This window comes from Pseudorca crassidens, chromosome 10 (genome assembly GCF_039906515.1).
Source record: "Pseudorca crassidens isolate mPseCra1 chromosome 10, mPseCra1.hap1, whole genome shotgun sequence".
Classification (NCBI taxonomy): domain Eukaryota; kingdom Metazoa; phylum Chordata; class Mammalia; order Artiodactyla; family Delphinidae; genus Pseudorca; species Pseudorca crassidens.
The window spans coordinates 105,320,466-105,336,293 of NC_090305.1; the positions used below are offsets into that span (position 1 = coordinate 105,320,466).

Genomic DNA, 15,828 nt, shown 5'->3' on the forward strand with positions numbered 1-15,828 from the left:
GCAACTAGAGATTATCATACTAAGTGAGGTAAGTCAGAAAGAGAATGACAAATGCCATATGATATCACTTATATGTGGAATCTAAAATATGACACAAATGAACCTATCTATGAAACAGAAACAGACTCACAGATACAAAGAACACATTGGTGGTTGCCAAGGGGCAGAGGCCTGGTAGAGGGATGGAGTGGGAGGTTGGGGTTAGCAGATCTAAGCTATTATATATAGAATGGATAACAACAAGGCCCTACTGTACAGCACAGGGAACTATAGTCAATATCCTATGATAAACCATAATGGAAAAGAATATTTTTAAAAAGAAGAATGTATACACAAATAACTGAATCATTTTAGTGTACAGTGGTAAACATTATAAATCAACTATACTTCAATTAAAAATATATTGATTAAAAAAAGCTCCTCCAAAATAAAACAAAAAGATAACTTCTTAAGTGGAAAAAGGCAGGACTTAAGACAGTATGTACACTGGATGCGTCTTTGTTAAAATTTTGTACCCAGTTGTAAAATGCACAGGAGAATGGTAGCAATGGCTGCCTCTGCTCAGACATCATATGATTTTAATTTTTTCTCCCTTTGGCAAATTTACTTCTAAATTGTTTTGCAAAGTGAACACACACTGATACTTTTAACGGAAAAAATTAGTTAACTTAAGAGGCAGTGATGCCAGGCGTGGGACAGGGTTCAAGGAGGTGCAGTGGCCCCAAGGACGCTCACAGCAAAAGGCCCATGGGCCCTCACTGAAGGGCCCGTGACACCCGTCCTCCTCCCTTTTCCGGCCGGCTGATTCCATTTACCCTTCCAAACTTGTCTCCATGGCCCCTTCTCCAGGAAGTCCTCCTGGTACACCCACCCTGGCACCTCTGCTCCAGGGTAAGCCCACTGCCAGGCAGACGTTTACCAGAAATTTGGGCTCGGCAGCTCCGGGGCAGGCCCTGGAATCTGCATTGAGGCTGCACTCCAAGTGCGTCCAATGTGGGTGGTTTAGAGCCCACGCTCTGAGGACATGGGTCTTTCCTTTGGTCCAAGTGAGAAAAGAGAACGTGAATCCCATTTTCTCCCCCAGGACTAGTAGTTTAGAGGCAAATCAGTGATTTTCAGCCAGGGGCAATTTTGCACCTGCAGACAACGTCTGAAGAAATTTCTAGTTGTCACAGCTGGGAGGCTAGTCCTGGCGTCTAGTGGGTAGAGGTCAGGGATGCTGCTAACAGCCCTCCAGTGCCCAGGACGGTCCCTGCAACAAGGAACCATCCGACCCAAGATGCCCACACTGCCGAGGTTAAGAAACCCGGGATAGCAATGAAAGATTAAAACTCGGAAGCCCCAAGCCCCCAAGGTCAGGAAGGCTCTCTGAGGAGCGCAGGCTGGAAACCGGAGAAAAAACTTTCCAGTCACACAAAACTGGGTTCTGATTCTGGCGCTGCCTCTCGCTACAAGCAAGTCCAGGCCTACTTTGCTCATGGAAAGTGGGGAGGGCTGTACTTGTCTGGAAGCCACGATCAGCAGCTGTAACAGCACCTCATTCCCCCCATTCTCTGGAGCACGTCGACTTTACCTTCTAATATCTCTGAAAACTGGGATGTATCTTACAAGAATGCCGCTGCATATTTTAAGTGGCAGCATTTTATTATAGTTTTAAAATTCCCTCTACACAATGCAATCCTCCTTATTGCGGGGGGAGGGGGCGCACTCCCACCACCCTGCCCCCAGGCATCTGGCCAGACGAAGTAGGTGCCCAAGGTCACCATTTAGCTCGGGATGGAGACAGGGTTCAACTCAGCTGCGTGACTTCAACCTAGGCCTCTCTCCTTTGAGGGGAGTTCGAAAGGAGACTTTCTGGCACTGATACAATAATCTTTACACGAGGAAGAGTCTGAAGGGCCTAATGGAAACAGGGCTGTGGGACTTTCGAGTTTTCTGTTTCGTTTCTCGATAGCCTCTAATTTTTTTGTTCAGGGAGCACACCAGACTCATCCTGGGACACAGGCCGGTGATGGGTGCCCGCCTCAGCACTGCCCAGAGTGGTGGCTGACGGGCGGCACACAGACTTGGGGCGCCCTTCCCATCACCGCACATGCCCTGGAGAGAGGGGGGTGTTACTGCGCTGACAGAAACCAGCGTGGGCCCCAGGAAAACCAGATGCACCAAACGAGGAGATGCTGGCTGGCTTTTCTGCTGTTACCAGTGAGAAGCCACATGCCTGCGGAAACATTTCAAATCAAACATGAATGCCATGACCTTACCAAAAGATCCTGCATCTTCCAGAAACCCAGAAGGTTTTAATCGATAATTCTTGGCTTTTTTCGAAACCTTGTCCTTGGTGTCCCAGAGCCTCAAGGTGATTTTGTGAAAATTTATTTTCTTTAGTAACTCCTTTGTCATGTTGATGTTAAAACTTTGGGTCCACGACACCCAGACCCTGTCCCCTTCTTGCCATGGCCTGATAGTCTGTGTAAAAGGACAACAAGAGACTCTCAGCGTTGAAAGCTCAGAGGCCAAGATCTGACCGCTGCCACGATGTGGCAGGCCCTACCTTCCGCTTGTCTGTCTGTGCATCCCACTCCCTCCTGGCTCCCAACTCACATAGGGAATCAGGAAATGGGTGCCGCAGACAGGGGCCTGCACGCCTCTGGGTTGCTCGGAAAAATAAAGTAAAAGCAATTCCCTGCAAAGAGTGTCCCTCCCAGGGACTCCCCATCCTGACCCAGAGCCCTGCCCCAGGCGGGAGTGTGCGTGTGTGTGCGGGTGGCGGGTGTGCACACACACGTACTCACGTGTACACACAGAAAGAAATAACAAGAGCTGCCAAAACTTTTGAAACACCAAAGAAATTATTAGGTAAAAATACCTTCAGAGAAAATCATAGAGTTGCTATCAGTATTATTAGGTTCATGCAGATTCCCATCCAGTAGGCCTAGAGTGGCGACCAAGATCCTACATTTCTAGCAAGTTCCAGGGGAAGTGAGCATCCTTTGTGGCTCTTGCTATTTCTTGTGAGTATCAGACTACATGCAAGGCCACACACACACACACACACACACACACACACACTCACAACACATTCACCTTTATTCCTGAATCCAGGAACACTTTGGCCAAGGCTGGAAACACCACCACATCGACCTTTTTAGGCTCCCCATCACCAGGCAGGAGGAAGTACTCGATGTGGTAGTAATGGCGAACCTTTGCAATAGGTTTGTCCATTTTAGGGTGTCTCCTGTACTGTGCAACCAAACTTGAATATTTTCCTTTGTGACCTAGAAGATACAGATGTAATGAGACTTGTTCTAACCTCACTTGGGAAAGCAGACCCGTCTCCACAATTCCCCGGAACGAAGAAGAGCCCAAGGCTGGAGGAGGTGCCGTGTGCAGACTCCCCACTGCCACCCGCTTGGAGTTAAGATGCATGTCCGGTCCTCCCAGCCACCAGAGGAGCAGCCCCAGGGCTGGAAGCCAGTGTGCGGAATTATAGCGCGTGACTCCGAGGTGAGCATCTCCTTAAATTTTTTTACTGTAGGCACTTACCTGCCTGCCCCTAGTCTTGACAGTAAGAGGCAGGTTAAAAACAAAAACAAAAAAACCCCACCAATACAGGGTAGGATAAATTAGACACATACGATGGAATACGATATAGGTGTTTAAAACAAACAACAACAAAGTAAAGCCAGGTCTGCTCATGTCCTGTAAGATATCTAAGAGGTCATCAAATTTTTAAAGAGCAAGTTGTAGAACAGGATACACAGGACCTCATTTCTCTTAAGTAAACAATTTACATAAACATTCATAAATAAATTCATAACTATTTAGGTATTGAAGGAAAAAACATTGAAGCTAGAATTTTATATCCAGCCAAAGACAGATCCTTCGAAGGTACTGGCGCCATAAAAATACTCGCAGGCGAGGTCTCGTAAGTTGAGCTGCACAGCAATCTATTTTGTAAACGCCTTTGGAATAAGTGCCCAACTAAGAAAAACAAATCTGGGAGATGCTGCAAGAGATGTGAGGATTAAAGGTAATCAAATAAGCACCAGTTTCCTTTTGGGTGGTATTTGCAGATGTCTTTTTCCAGGCTCTTTTGCTTGCTATCAACCAACCAAAGATAAAAAGCACCATTATGGATAGAGGAGGTCACACACAATGACCAAAAATTCAATTCACCAAGAAGATAGGTCAATTCTAAAACATGGTATACACCTAACCAAATAGCCTCCAAAATATCTGAAGCAACCATCAACAGAACTACAAGGAGAAGTTGAAATTAATCATCGTGGGGAGATATTTCAGGCAGAACAACAAAAAAAGACATATCAAAAAATGGAGTACTTCTTGATATATCTAGGAATACACCTACCTAAGGAGGCAAAAGACCTGTACTCCAAAAACTATAAGACACTGATGAAAGAAATCAAAGACTACACAAACATATGGAAAGATATACCACATGTTCTTGGATTGGAAGAGTCAATATTGTTAAAATGACCATAATATCTAAGGCAATCTACAGATTCAACACAATCCCTATCAAACCGTCAAAGACATTTTTCACAGAACGAGAACAAAAATTTTTTAAATTTGTATGGAAACACAAAAGACCCTGAAATCTTGAGAAAGAACAGAGCTGGAGGAATCATGCTCCCTGACTTCAGACTATACAACAAAGCTACAGTGATCAAAACAGTATGGTAGGGCTTCCCTGGTGGCACAGTGGCTGAGAGTCTGCCTGCCAATGCAGGGGACACGGGTTCGTGCCCCGGTCTGGGAAGATCCCACGTGCCGCGGAACAGCTGGGCCTGTGAGCCATGGCCGCTGAGCCTCTGTGTCTGGAGCCTGTGCTCCGTAACAGGACAGGCCACAACAGTGAGCGGCCCGCGTACCACAAAAAAAAAATAGTATGGTACTGGCACAAAAACAGACACAGAGATTAACAGAACAGGATAGAAAGCCCAGAAACAAATCCACGCATTTATGGTCAATTAATCTATGACAAAGGAGGCAAGAATATACATTGGAGATAAGACAGTCTCTTCAATAAGTGGTAAGTGGTGCTGGAAAAACTGGACAGCTATGTGTAAAAGAATGAAATTAGAACATTCCCTAACACCATACACAAAAACAAACTCAAAGTGGATTAAAGAGCTACACGTAAGACAGGATACTATAAAACTCCTAGAGGAAAACATAGGCAGAACACTCTTTGACATAAATTGCAGCAATATGTTTTTGGATCCGTCTTCTACAGTGATGGAAATATAAACAAATGGGACCTAATTCAACTTAAAAGCTTTCACACAGCAAATGAAACCATAAACAAAATCAAAAGATAACCTAAGGTCTGAGAGCAAATATTTGCAAATGATGCTACCAACAAGGGACTAATTTCCAAAATTTACAAACAGCTCATGCAGCTCAATATCAAAAAAACGAACAACGCAATGAAAAAACGGGCAGAAGACATAAGTAGACATTTCTCCAAGAAGACATATAGTTGGCCAACAAGCACAGGAAAAGTTGCTCAATGTCACTCATTATTAGAGAAATGAAAAATCGAAACTACAATGAGGCATCACCTCACACCAGTCAAAATGGCCATTATTAAAAGTCCACAAACAGTAAATGCTGGAGAGGGTGTGGAGAAAAAGGAACCCTCCTACACTGTTGGTGGGAATGTAAATTGGCGCAGCCACTGTGGAGAACAGTATGCAGGTTCATCAAAAAACTAAAAATAGAGTTACCATATGATTCTGCAATCCCACTCCTGGGCATAGATCTTCAGAAAACTGTAATTCAAAAAGATACATGCACCTCAGTGTTCATAGCAGCACTGTATACAATAGCCAAGACATAGAAGCAACCTAAATGTCCGTCGACAGAAGAATGGATAAAGAAGATGTGGTATATATACACAATGGAATATTACTCAGCCATGAAAAGAATGAAATCATGCCATTTGCTGAAACATGGATGGACCTAGAGATTATCATACTAAGTGAAGTAAGTCAGACAAAAACGAATATTATATATCACTTAGATGCAGAACCTAAAAAAATGAAACAAATGAATTTATTTACAAAACAGAAATAGACTCACAGACATAGAAAACAAACTTATGGTTACCAAAAGGGATAGTAGGGGAGGGGAGATAAATTAGGAGGTTGGGATTAACATATACACGCCACTATATATAAAACAGATAAACAACAAAGACCTACTCTATAGCACAGGGAGCTATACTCCATATCTTCTAATAACCTACAATGGAAAAGAATCTGAAAAAGAACATATATGACTGAATCACTTTGCTGTACACTTGAAACTAAGACAACATTGTAAATTAACTATATTTCAATTAAAAAGCTGATATAAAAAAAGACAGTCCACCTTAAAAAAAGTGGAGTACTTTTCTCTGCCCTTAATCTTGGGGTTCAACCATGTGCCTTGCTTTGGCCAATAAAATGCCTGCAGGTGGGAGGTGTCCAAAGACCTGAAGAGTGCTGGGGTGACTGGGCTTGCCCTCTTTTGTGCCCTGCCTTTCCATGACAGGAATGCGTCTGGGTTGCCCACACATCCGAGAGGAGGATGACAGAGACAGAAGCAGGGCAGAGCTACTGCAGGAAGCCCAGCCTAGATCAGCTGGCCTGCTCACCCAGGACAGGGATTTCTGTTTGAAGCCAATGAAATGGGGAGTTGTTTGTATTTGTTACACAGCGGTTTTGGGTAGTAGCTGATTACCTTTGCACTCAGAGATTTTGATCCAATAATCTGAGAGTCTGTATTTAAACAAGGAATTAGATGATGCACAACCAGCTTACGGGGGGGGGGGGGGGGGGGCGGAAATGCCTTAACCTCTCCGTCACTTCCTTATTTTCAAAAAGCAGAAATAACATCACCTGCTTCTTGGGGTTTTGAGAAGACTGAGTCTGTGAAGCCCATAAACTGTTCCTTGCCTGGACCACAGTGGGCCCTAAAGTGTCAGTTCCTTTCCGGACCTCTGCTCCTGGCACTGGCCACCCTACTGAGGGAGCACAGGTGCCCTACACTCCTGGGAGAAGGTCACTGGTACACCCCCTCTCTGCTGTCACACTTACCCGCGGTCACTGGGAAGGCCAGAGAGATGATGAACTTGCAGGGGACAACGTGGGGCACGTCCGAGTCGAAGGTGCTGGCAGGCCCTTCTGAGGACTCGCCGCTGCACTGGTAGCCGGTGGCCGACTCCTGGGCCCAGGCCCTAACCTTCAGGTTCTCCTCCACTTCACACTGGCTCCCGGACTGGTAAAAGCTGCCCATGGAGGACATGGTCCCCATGCTCGCCTGGTCCTCGTCCTCCCACTCACAGGCCGGCAGCTACATGCGGCAGGGCGGCCCCCCCGGCCGGCACTCCCGGCTGCAAGGAAATGAAGGCACGGCCGTCACCACCACTGCCCCCAGGAGGGAAGCCCTGCCTGCCCCCTCCTCTCCCCCGTGCCTTGTCCTGTTCCGGGCTGACCAGCCAAGGCCTCAGACACTGCCTGGCACGCAGCGGACACTCAATAAAGATTAGATGAACCTCAGAGAATGATGCCGTCAGTAACCGTGATAATCAGCAAAGCTAGCGTCTCCAAATTGAGTCCCGTCCTCCCGGCCCCAGCTGTTCCTCCTTTCAAGATCAAAGTTAATCATTCAGCACGTCTGGAATGCCTGCTCCAGGTGAGTGCAATTCCCCAAGAATCACAAGGGAATGGGTGGGGGGTGAGGGCCTCGGGTTAGCTGTGCCAAAGCACAGTATGACCTTGGTTTGGGGGCAGCACGCGCAAGAGCCTGCTGAGGCCAAGGAGGGCGAGGACCCCGAGGCAAGACCCGACCGAGCACTGAGTACTGGGCTCCGGGCACGAGCGCCCTCCATGGACGCCGCACGCCAGCGAACGCTAAGAAGGGGCTGCGCAGCTGGAGCGGGGGCCGGGGCGGATGGGGGGGTACCTGCGGCGCCTGTGAGCGGACGCGCTGGGCAGCCGCGTGGGCTCAGACGACGGCGTCAGTCAGCTCGCACAGCAGCTGCACAACCTCCTCACCGAGGAGGCTCAGAGGACTTGGTGCGTCCACCCGGGGAAGGGAGGCCCGCAGGAGCCGCCTCGCCGCTATGTTTGGCGGTTGCTAGGAGACGCGCGTGGCCACATCCCCGGGGCGGGGCTCCTCTCCTGGGGGCGGGGCTCCCCGCCTCAGTCGCTGGTCCCAGGCCAGGTGCCCAGACAAGGTCCGGCAGAGCGTTGTATACAAACGCAGAACCAGCTGCCTTTATGCCTTCAGTTATTCGCTTATCCACTCAGTCTTTTTTTTTCTTTTTTGGATGTGGACCATTTTTTAAGTCTTTATTGAATGTTTTACAATATTGCTTTTTATGTTTTGGTTTTTTGTGGTTTTTTTGGCCGTGAGCCATGTGCCGTCATAGCTCCCCGACCAGGGATCGAACCCACACCCCCTGCATTGGAAGGCGAAGTCTTAACCACTGGACCGCCAGGGAAGCCCCCATTCAGTCTTTCAGGAATTCCTGCTCTGAACGTGAGCACCTATTATGCGCCTGAGCCTTACCTGCAGTACAGGGGAGAGGCATTGCCAGCTCCCCACTACAGCTCCATCAGCGGCCCCCTCCCGTTCTTTGATGAAGGCAAAGGAAGCACCGGGCTCTGCAAACTCAGATGACCCAACCCCACCCCACCCCCCATCCTGTCTGGCACAGACTCTCTGCTTCTGTCACTGATGTCTTTCAAATATCATGAGAATTCTTTTTAGTCATCATGAGCCCCAAACTCAGCGATGAGGAAACCGAGGCTTAGAGAGGTGAAGCTATTTGCCTGAGGTCACACAGGTATATGGCAGCACTGGATTGAAAGCCAGACTATCTGACGGACACCCTGCCCCCCACCCCCAGATGAGAGACCCCTAGCTGCTGCTCCCGATGTAGAAGACCACAGACCACCAAAGGGGCTGCGGCGGAGGGACACATCGCAGAAGCGACTGCCCAGAGGGGTTGGGGCAGGCTTCACGGAAGAGGTGACAAAAGCCAAACTGTGGGGTCTGCCAGGCGAGGAAAGCAAGGTAAGGCACTCCGGGCAGAGGACACAGCACGTGCAAAGGCCAAGCGGAGTGAAAACGTGTGGCAAGTTCAGGGAAGGGATGATGAGGCTGGAGTGGCGCACGGGGGCCCCGGTACCCAGCCCCTGGGCAGTAGTTTGTTCAAGCGAATGGGTGCGGAATCTCCACACACACTTCGCTGTTGCAGAAACTGAGGCTCTGAGATGAGACACAACCTACCCGTGGCCGAAGAGCAAAACTGTGGACGCAAGCACCCTCCCACCCAGTGCCCACCTCCCTAGGCCGTCCCCAGGGGCTGGGGACAGTAGTCCAGTATTCCAGAATACTTCCCACTGACGGGGGCCCTCCGACATTCCTCAGGTTCGATCAGTCTAAAAAACTGAACCTTAAGAACAGCTGTGAGGGGAAGTCTCCAAATGGCAGTGAGGTCCCCTGGGGAGAAGGACTCAAGTTTCACCACTGAGTGCCATGACACCCTGTCCAACAGCCTGCAGACTACCGTCCATAAGCAAGGAAGTACTAAAAAGACACACCCAGGGTTGCAAGGGGAAAAGGCTACTAGGATACACCAGCTCCCAAAAGGCCCCATTAACAAGAGCTGGTCAGTGACACCACCCTCCCTGGGACAGACAGCAGGCCTCCTGCCCGTCAGGTGCCACCTGCTGCCTGAGGCTGGTTTTGCTCCAAAGGGTCCTCGATCACCCTGTTACCAAGGGCAGCAGCCAATCTCCCCAGCATCTCCTGTGGGGCGGCCCTGAACTCAGGCTTGAGAGGTCTTAGACCAAAGAGCCTTGGTCCTGGATGTGCATGAGAATCACCCAGGATCATGTCAAATCTTCAATCCTGAGGCTTCACTCCAGACCTGTGGAATTGATTCTCCAGAGGTGGGGCTTAGGAACCGGTGATAGATTGTATTTTCCAAACACCTCAACAGATTCCCTCCCACCCTCTCTTCTTACAGTGTGATGTCAACACTCTTCACATCCCGTGGTGGGTCTAGTCCCCTCCCCCTTGAACCCCGACAGAACTTTTGGACCACCTCAGCCAACAGAGTAGAGTGGAAGTGACACTCGGTGACATCTGCAGCCAGGTCATACAAATTCCATGTGCTTCTGCCTTGTTCTTTGGGGCGCTCACTCTAGGAACCCAGCACCACGTTGTGAGGAGGCCCAAGCAGCCTCATGGAAAGGCCACGTGTAGACGCTCTGGCCAACAGTCGGCAGGGTTCCCGGCCAACTGCCAGCCTCACTGCCCAAAATGTGAGAGCCAGACCTCAGGGGATTCCAGCCCCCAGCCTTTGAGTCACCTGGCTGACACCATGTGTAGCAGAAACCAGCTGTCCCCATGAAGCCCTCTGCAAATTGCAGATTTATCAGCAAAGTAAGTTACTGCTGTCCTAACCCAGTAAATTTGGGGATTATTCGTTGTGCAATAATAAATAACTGGAACAGAACGCTTGTTTGTTAAAGTCACCTCCACCAAGATCCCATTGCATAGCCAAGATCTGGAACCACTTCCCTGAGGGAGGTAGTGTCCAGGTCAAGAGCCAGGGCATCATGGGATGGAATGAAGGCAAAGGTGTGTCACCTGAGACTCAGGCACGAGGGTCGGGTCTCCCCTCCCCTCAGCAAAGACGCTTCAGGGCTGGCAAAGTCAGAATAGGACAGGAGGAAGGGCAAAGTCCCATTGCAAAGGGGCACCCCGTGGAGTGCAGCCATCTGAGGGCGATCTGTCCCTGCTCCTTCTTCCTCCAGGGCAGTGGAGCGCCAAAGCTCCCACGGCACCCAGAGAGCTTCTGAAGTTATTGCAAGACTCTGGCAGCTGGAAGCATACACCCATCTTCTTCTTGCCATCCCTCTCCTAAGCAAAGCACCCCCGCCACCTTATAACAACTTTACTGAGGTGTATTTTATATCATACGGTGCACCCATTTCAAGTGTATGATTCAATGATTTTTAGTAACTTCACCAAGTGGTGAAATCATCACCATAAATAAGTTTTAGAACATTTTCATCTCCCTAATAAGATCCTTCGTGCACAAGTTTCACCCAAAAGTACTATAATTAATTAAAATTAATCTCTGTTCCCACTCCAAGCTCTAGACAACCATTAATCTACTTTCTGTCTCTAAAGAGGTGCCTTTTTCTGAACATTTCCTATAAACGGAGCCATAAATCCATTTTGTCTATCCAGCCGTCAGTTCATGGACATTTCGACATTTAGGAAGATGCTGCTGAGGACATTCACATGAGGGTCTCTGTGTGGACAGATGTTCTCGTTTCTCTTGAGTAGAGGCGTCTAGCAGTGGGAGAGCTGGGTCACGTAGTATGCTACACGTATGGATCAGGCTCTATGCTTGTCTTTTACTGACAAACTGTTCTCCAACGTGGCTGCACCATTTCACATTCCCACCAGCAACGTGTGAGGGTTCCTATTTCTCTACATCCTCGAAAACACTTATTGTCCGTCAGTTATTATCGCCATTCTCGTGAGGGCAAAATAGTCTCTCATTGAGGTTCTGCTTTGTATTTCCCTAATACCTAACGGTACTGGGATCTTTTCTCGTGCTTATTGGCCAACCATATATATTCTTTTGGGAAATGTCTGTCCCTGTCTTTCACCCATTTGTCGATTGGGTTGTTTGTCTTCTTCTTATTGAGCTGTTGGAGTTCTTTGTCAGTTCTGAATACAAGGCCCCTACTGGGCATGTGTTTTGTCAAGATTTTCTCCCAGTTGCCTGCTTGTCCCGTCATTTCTTAATGGCGTCTTTATCACTGCGCTTTAAAGTGCAAAAGTTCTGAATTTTGATGAGATCCAATGTATTGGTTTCTTTCTTTTTTTTGGACCATGTGTTTGGTGTTGTATCTAAGAAATCTTTGCCTAACCCAGGCCCATTTTTAATAGAGAGAAGTCAAACTTGGCGTCTGAACACTAAGCAAATCCACTAACCAAGACTCCTAAAAATGTAAAAGCTTTGACACTAAAACTGATGGCTCTCGGAGAATCCCAGACACTCCAGGGGACTGTACAGAATGACACAAGCTTTCTGAAAAACAGTCTGACAACATCAAGAGCTTATAAAATGTCTGCACTCCTTGGCCGTGCAGTAAAGCACCCAGGAAATAGAGCCAACTGTTCACAGTGTTGTTGGAATGGAGAAAAACTGCAAACCACCTCTATGTGCACCTATTGGGAAGACAAAGCACCTTCCGGGTCAGTCCTAAGAGGGAGTCTGGACCAGCCTTTGAGAATAACGTTACCCAGGAATGGTAATGATGGCGGAGCCATTTAGGAAGATGGGTGAGGTGCAGAGACAGATCCCAACAGCAGCATTTCAACTTGTTTCTTTATGTCACATTGAAGGAGGTACAAGTGACATCCTGTAAAATTCACCCTTTTAAGTGCTTTGACAGGTGTATACAGTCATGAAACTACCACCCCCATGAAGGTATAGAATGTTTTCACCACCCCCGGAAGTTCTTTCATGCTTAAATGCATGGAAAACATCTGAAAACAAATACATCAAAAGAACCCTGTGTTCTTCTCTTGTTGGCACAAGGGGGGATGGTTTTTTTGCTCTTTAGCATTTTGCTGGGCTGTTTGTAGACACTGTGAACAATATACTATTAGGAATGGCTCAAACAATACTGAGCTGACTTCAGAAAAACCACTTCTCTCCGCTCTCCCCGACGCAGACACACACCCATCCCCCAGCTCACACAAAAGCGCAGGAGACCTCTGAGTTTGCTCACTTTGAGCCTTAAACAAAAAGCTTGTGGGTCCAACCGGGATGATTTCAGAGGCGCCTGGTAACACTGCCCGCAGACAGACAGGCCTGACAGCGCCCCATTATCAACCCGGACTCCCCTGCCCCCAAGGAGCTGCGGGGGGCAGAGGCCAGGCGATGGTTCCACGTCAAGATATTTAAAGTCTTTCTTTTCAATAGTGACTGGCCCAGAAAAGTTCCTGTTCAAAGGATTCCTTCCGCAAAAGCCATCGCCAGCTGCAGCAACGGGGGTAGTCTCCCCTGGGTCACCAGCTCTCAGCATTAACATGAAATTGAATCAGGTTCATCTGCAGAGCCACAAGAGGGAGGGGATATGGGGATATACGTATATACACGCTGCTTCACTTTGCTGTACAGGAGAAACTAACACAACATTGTAAAGCATTTATACCCCCATAAAGATGTGGGGGAAAAAAAAGTCCAGAGTCAAGTTCCAGCGTCCCGTTTTTTTTTTTTCTTTTTCTTTTTAATTTGGCTGCACTGGGTCTTAGTTGCGGCACACGGGATCTTCGTTGGCGTATGTGGGATCTTCAGTTGCGGCAGGCATGCGGGCTCTAGTTCCCTGACCAGGGATTGGACCTGGGACCCCTGCACTGGGAGTGCAGAGTCTTAGCCACTGGACCACCAGAGAAGTCCCCAGAGTCCTGTTCTAAGTGCAGACAGCAACGTCCCTGGCGGTGGGACTCCCGGCCTAGAAGTTTCTACGGTCCAGCTGGGAGTCCAATCAACCTAACATCTGGAGTCTCGCTGACTCCAGCATCTCTGGGCACAAGGATGCTTGAATCCCAGGGATGCCAGCTAATGCAGTTTTCCTTCTGATGCAGTGTGTCCACATCTATAAAATGACATAATTAGTGCCTACTTAATGCCAGGCCCTGTGCTGGGCATGGGGGTACCAGGTCTCTGGCCTTGTGAAGATCAGCCCTCGTGGCAGGCCTGCAAACAAGTGGCAATGGGGTACAATGCTGTTTCTTAAAATACAAGTTAAAAAGTACGTCTCACCTGTAGGCAGAGAAAGCACATGGAGAGCCTCATGCCACACTGTGCCCGGCAGCAGCTGCGGGCAGGCAGCTCAGAAGGGGGCTGGAGCTCTTCTCTCAGTGTGCCCGACACCAAGCCCGGCGGACAGACAGGCAAGCGTCCCTCCCGTCATGGCTGATAGTGCATTACAGGGAGACAGACAGACGCACCAGGCAAGAGAGTCTGTTAGGGGCGCAAAGGGCTTGCAATGTCACCGAAGGCCTCACTGAGGGGCTGACGCTGGAGCAAGGGACTTGGAGGTGAGGGGGCGGGCTGTAAACATCTAGGGAAGCAGATGCAAAGGCCCTGGGGTGAGTTAGAAGAACAGAAAGGAGGTCAGTGAGGGAGGTTACGGGGGACACGGGCGCACACTACACTGGGCCTTTAGTCCCTGAGAGAGGGAGATAACAGTGGGTGCTGAGCGAAGGAGGGCGTCTTCTGGCTGTGGAGGACGACATAGGAATTCAAGGGCACTTCCTGGGAGGAGGCTGTTGCAATGATACAGGTGAGAGATGCTGGGGGTTTGGTCCAGGGTAGCAGTGGCGCAGGAAGAGGGGGTCAGATTGGGGGTGAGCTCTGAAGATGCACGGCCTGACAGACCGGATGTGGCGCGAAAGTGACAGAAGAACCCAAGACGGTAGGGATTTGCCGAGGGAGGCTGGAGGCCCCGCGAACTGAGATGGAGGTGTTGGAGGGGAGGAAGGGAAGGAGTCCAGGACTGAGAACATCTGTATTCCTTTACCCATTGAGAAATACATGAATTACACTGCTGGTAGGAATGAAAATGGTGCAACCACTTTGGAAAATGGCCTGGCAGGCCCTCAAAAGTTAAACATAAAACTACCACACAGAGCTTCCCTGGTGGCACAGTGGTTGGGAGTCCGCCTGCCAATGCAGGAGACACGGGTTCATGCCCCGGTCCGGGAGGATCCCACATGCCGCGGAGCGGCTGGGCCCGTGAGCCATGGCCATTGAACCTGCGCGTCCAGAGCCTGTGCTCCTCAGCGGGAGAGGCCACAACAGCGAGAGGCCCGCATACCGCAAAAAAAAAAGAAAAAACAAAAAAACTACCACACAACCCAGCAACCTCACCCCTAGGTATATACTCAAGAAAAGTGAAAATATATGAACACACAAAAACTTCTACATGAATGCTTACAGCAGCATTACTCAGAACAGCCAAAGAGTGGAAACAATCCAAGCGTCCATCGACAGATGAACGGATAAACCAAAGGTGGTCCATCCATGCGATGGAATATTACTCAACAATAAAAAGGAATGAACCGCATGACAGCTACAACCTGGTTGACGCTGGAAAACATTATTGTTAACATTCTCAAAAAGGAGCCAGTCACAAAAGGTTACATATTGTATAATTCTGTTTGATACACAATGTCCATGATAGTCAAATCCATAGAAACAGAAAATAGTGGTTTCCTAGGGCTGGGAGTTGGGAGTGGAGGGTAGGAAACTGGAGCAGTGGGTGGGCTACCTAGTACAAGGGTTTTTTTGGGGGGTGGTGGTGAGTGATGAGAATGTTCTAAAAATGAAATTGTGATGCTGGTTATATGCTCTATAAATATACCAGAAACCACTTATTAATATACCTTAAACGGGTGAACTTTGTGGTCTGTAAATGGCAAATAAAGTATGTCTTCCCCCCGCAAAAGAAAAAGAGAAAAGAAACAAACAAAAACATCTCCTTTATCAAAAAGAGAGATGTTACACTGAAAGCCAAACTCCTCCGACCCCTGGAGATAACGACTGAATCCGTTTGTGAATCCCTCCATCTTTTTCTATGCGCTTACATACACATGTCCTCCCAGAAAATATTTAGTACCGTTTCGTGTGGGTTTATCGTTATTGTCGCTTTTTTCTCTCATCCTTTTGTGGTGATTCATCCCGGCTGCTGTACCAATGGGCAAAATGTTGTCTCC

The 15,828-nt window shown here is 48.5% G+C and overlaps 1 protein-coding gene across 1 annotated transcript in view; it reads right to left on the reverse strand.

The window, feature by feature from the left end:
* Positions 1 to 15,828, reverse strand: part of CFAP92 (cilia and flagella associated protein 92 (putative)) — a 219,265-nt gene that overhangs the window by 152,382 nt on the left and 51,055 nt on the right. Inside the window, exons 10-12 of the mRNA XM_067755778.1 lie at positions 7,104 to 7,399; positions 3,085 to 3,275; positions 2,262 to 2,466 (exon numbers count right to left, since the gene is read on the reverse strand). Coding sequence (XP_067611879.1) covers positions 2,262 to 2,466; positions 3,085 to 3,275; positions 7,104 to 7,320 — 613 coding nt within the window. The 5' untranslated portion in view covers positions 7,321 to 7,399. The remainder of the gene's footprint in view (positions 1 to 2,261; positions 2,467 to 3,084; positions 3,276 to 7,103; positions 7,400 to 15,828) is intronic.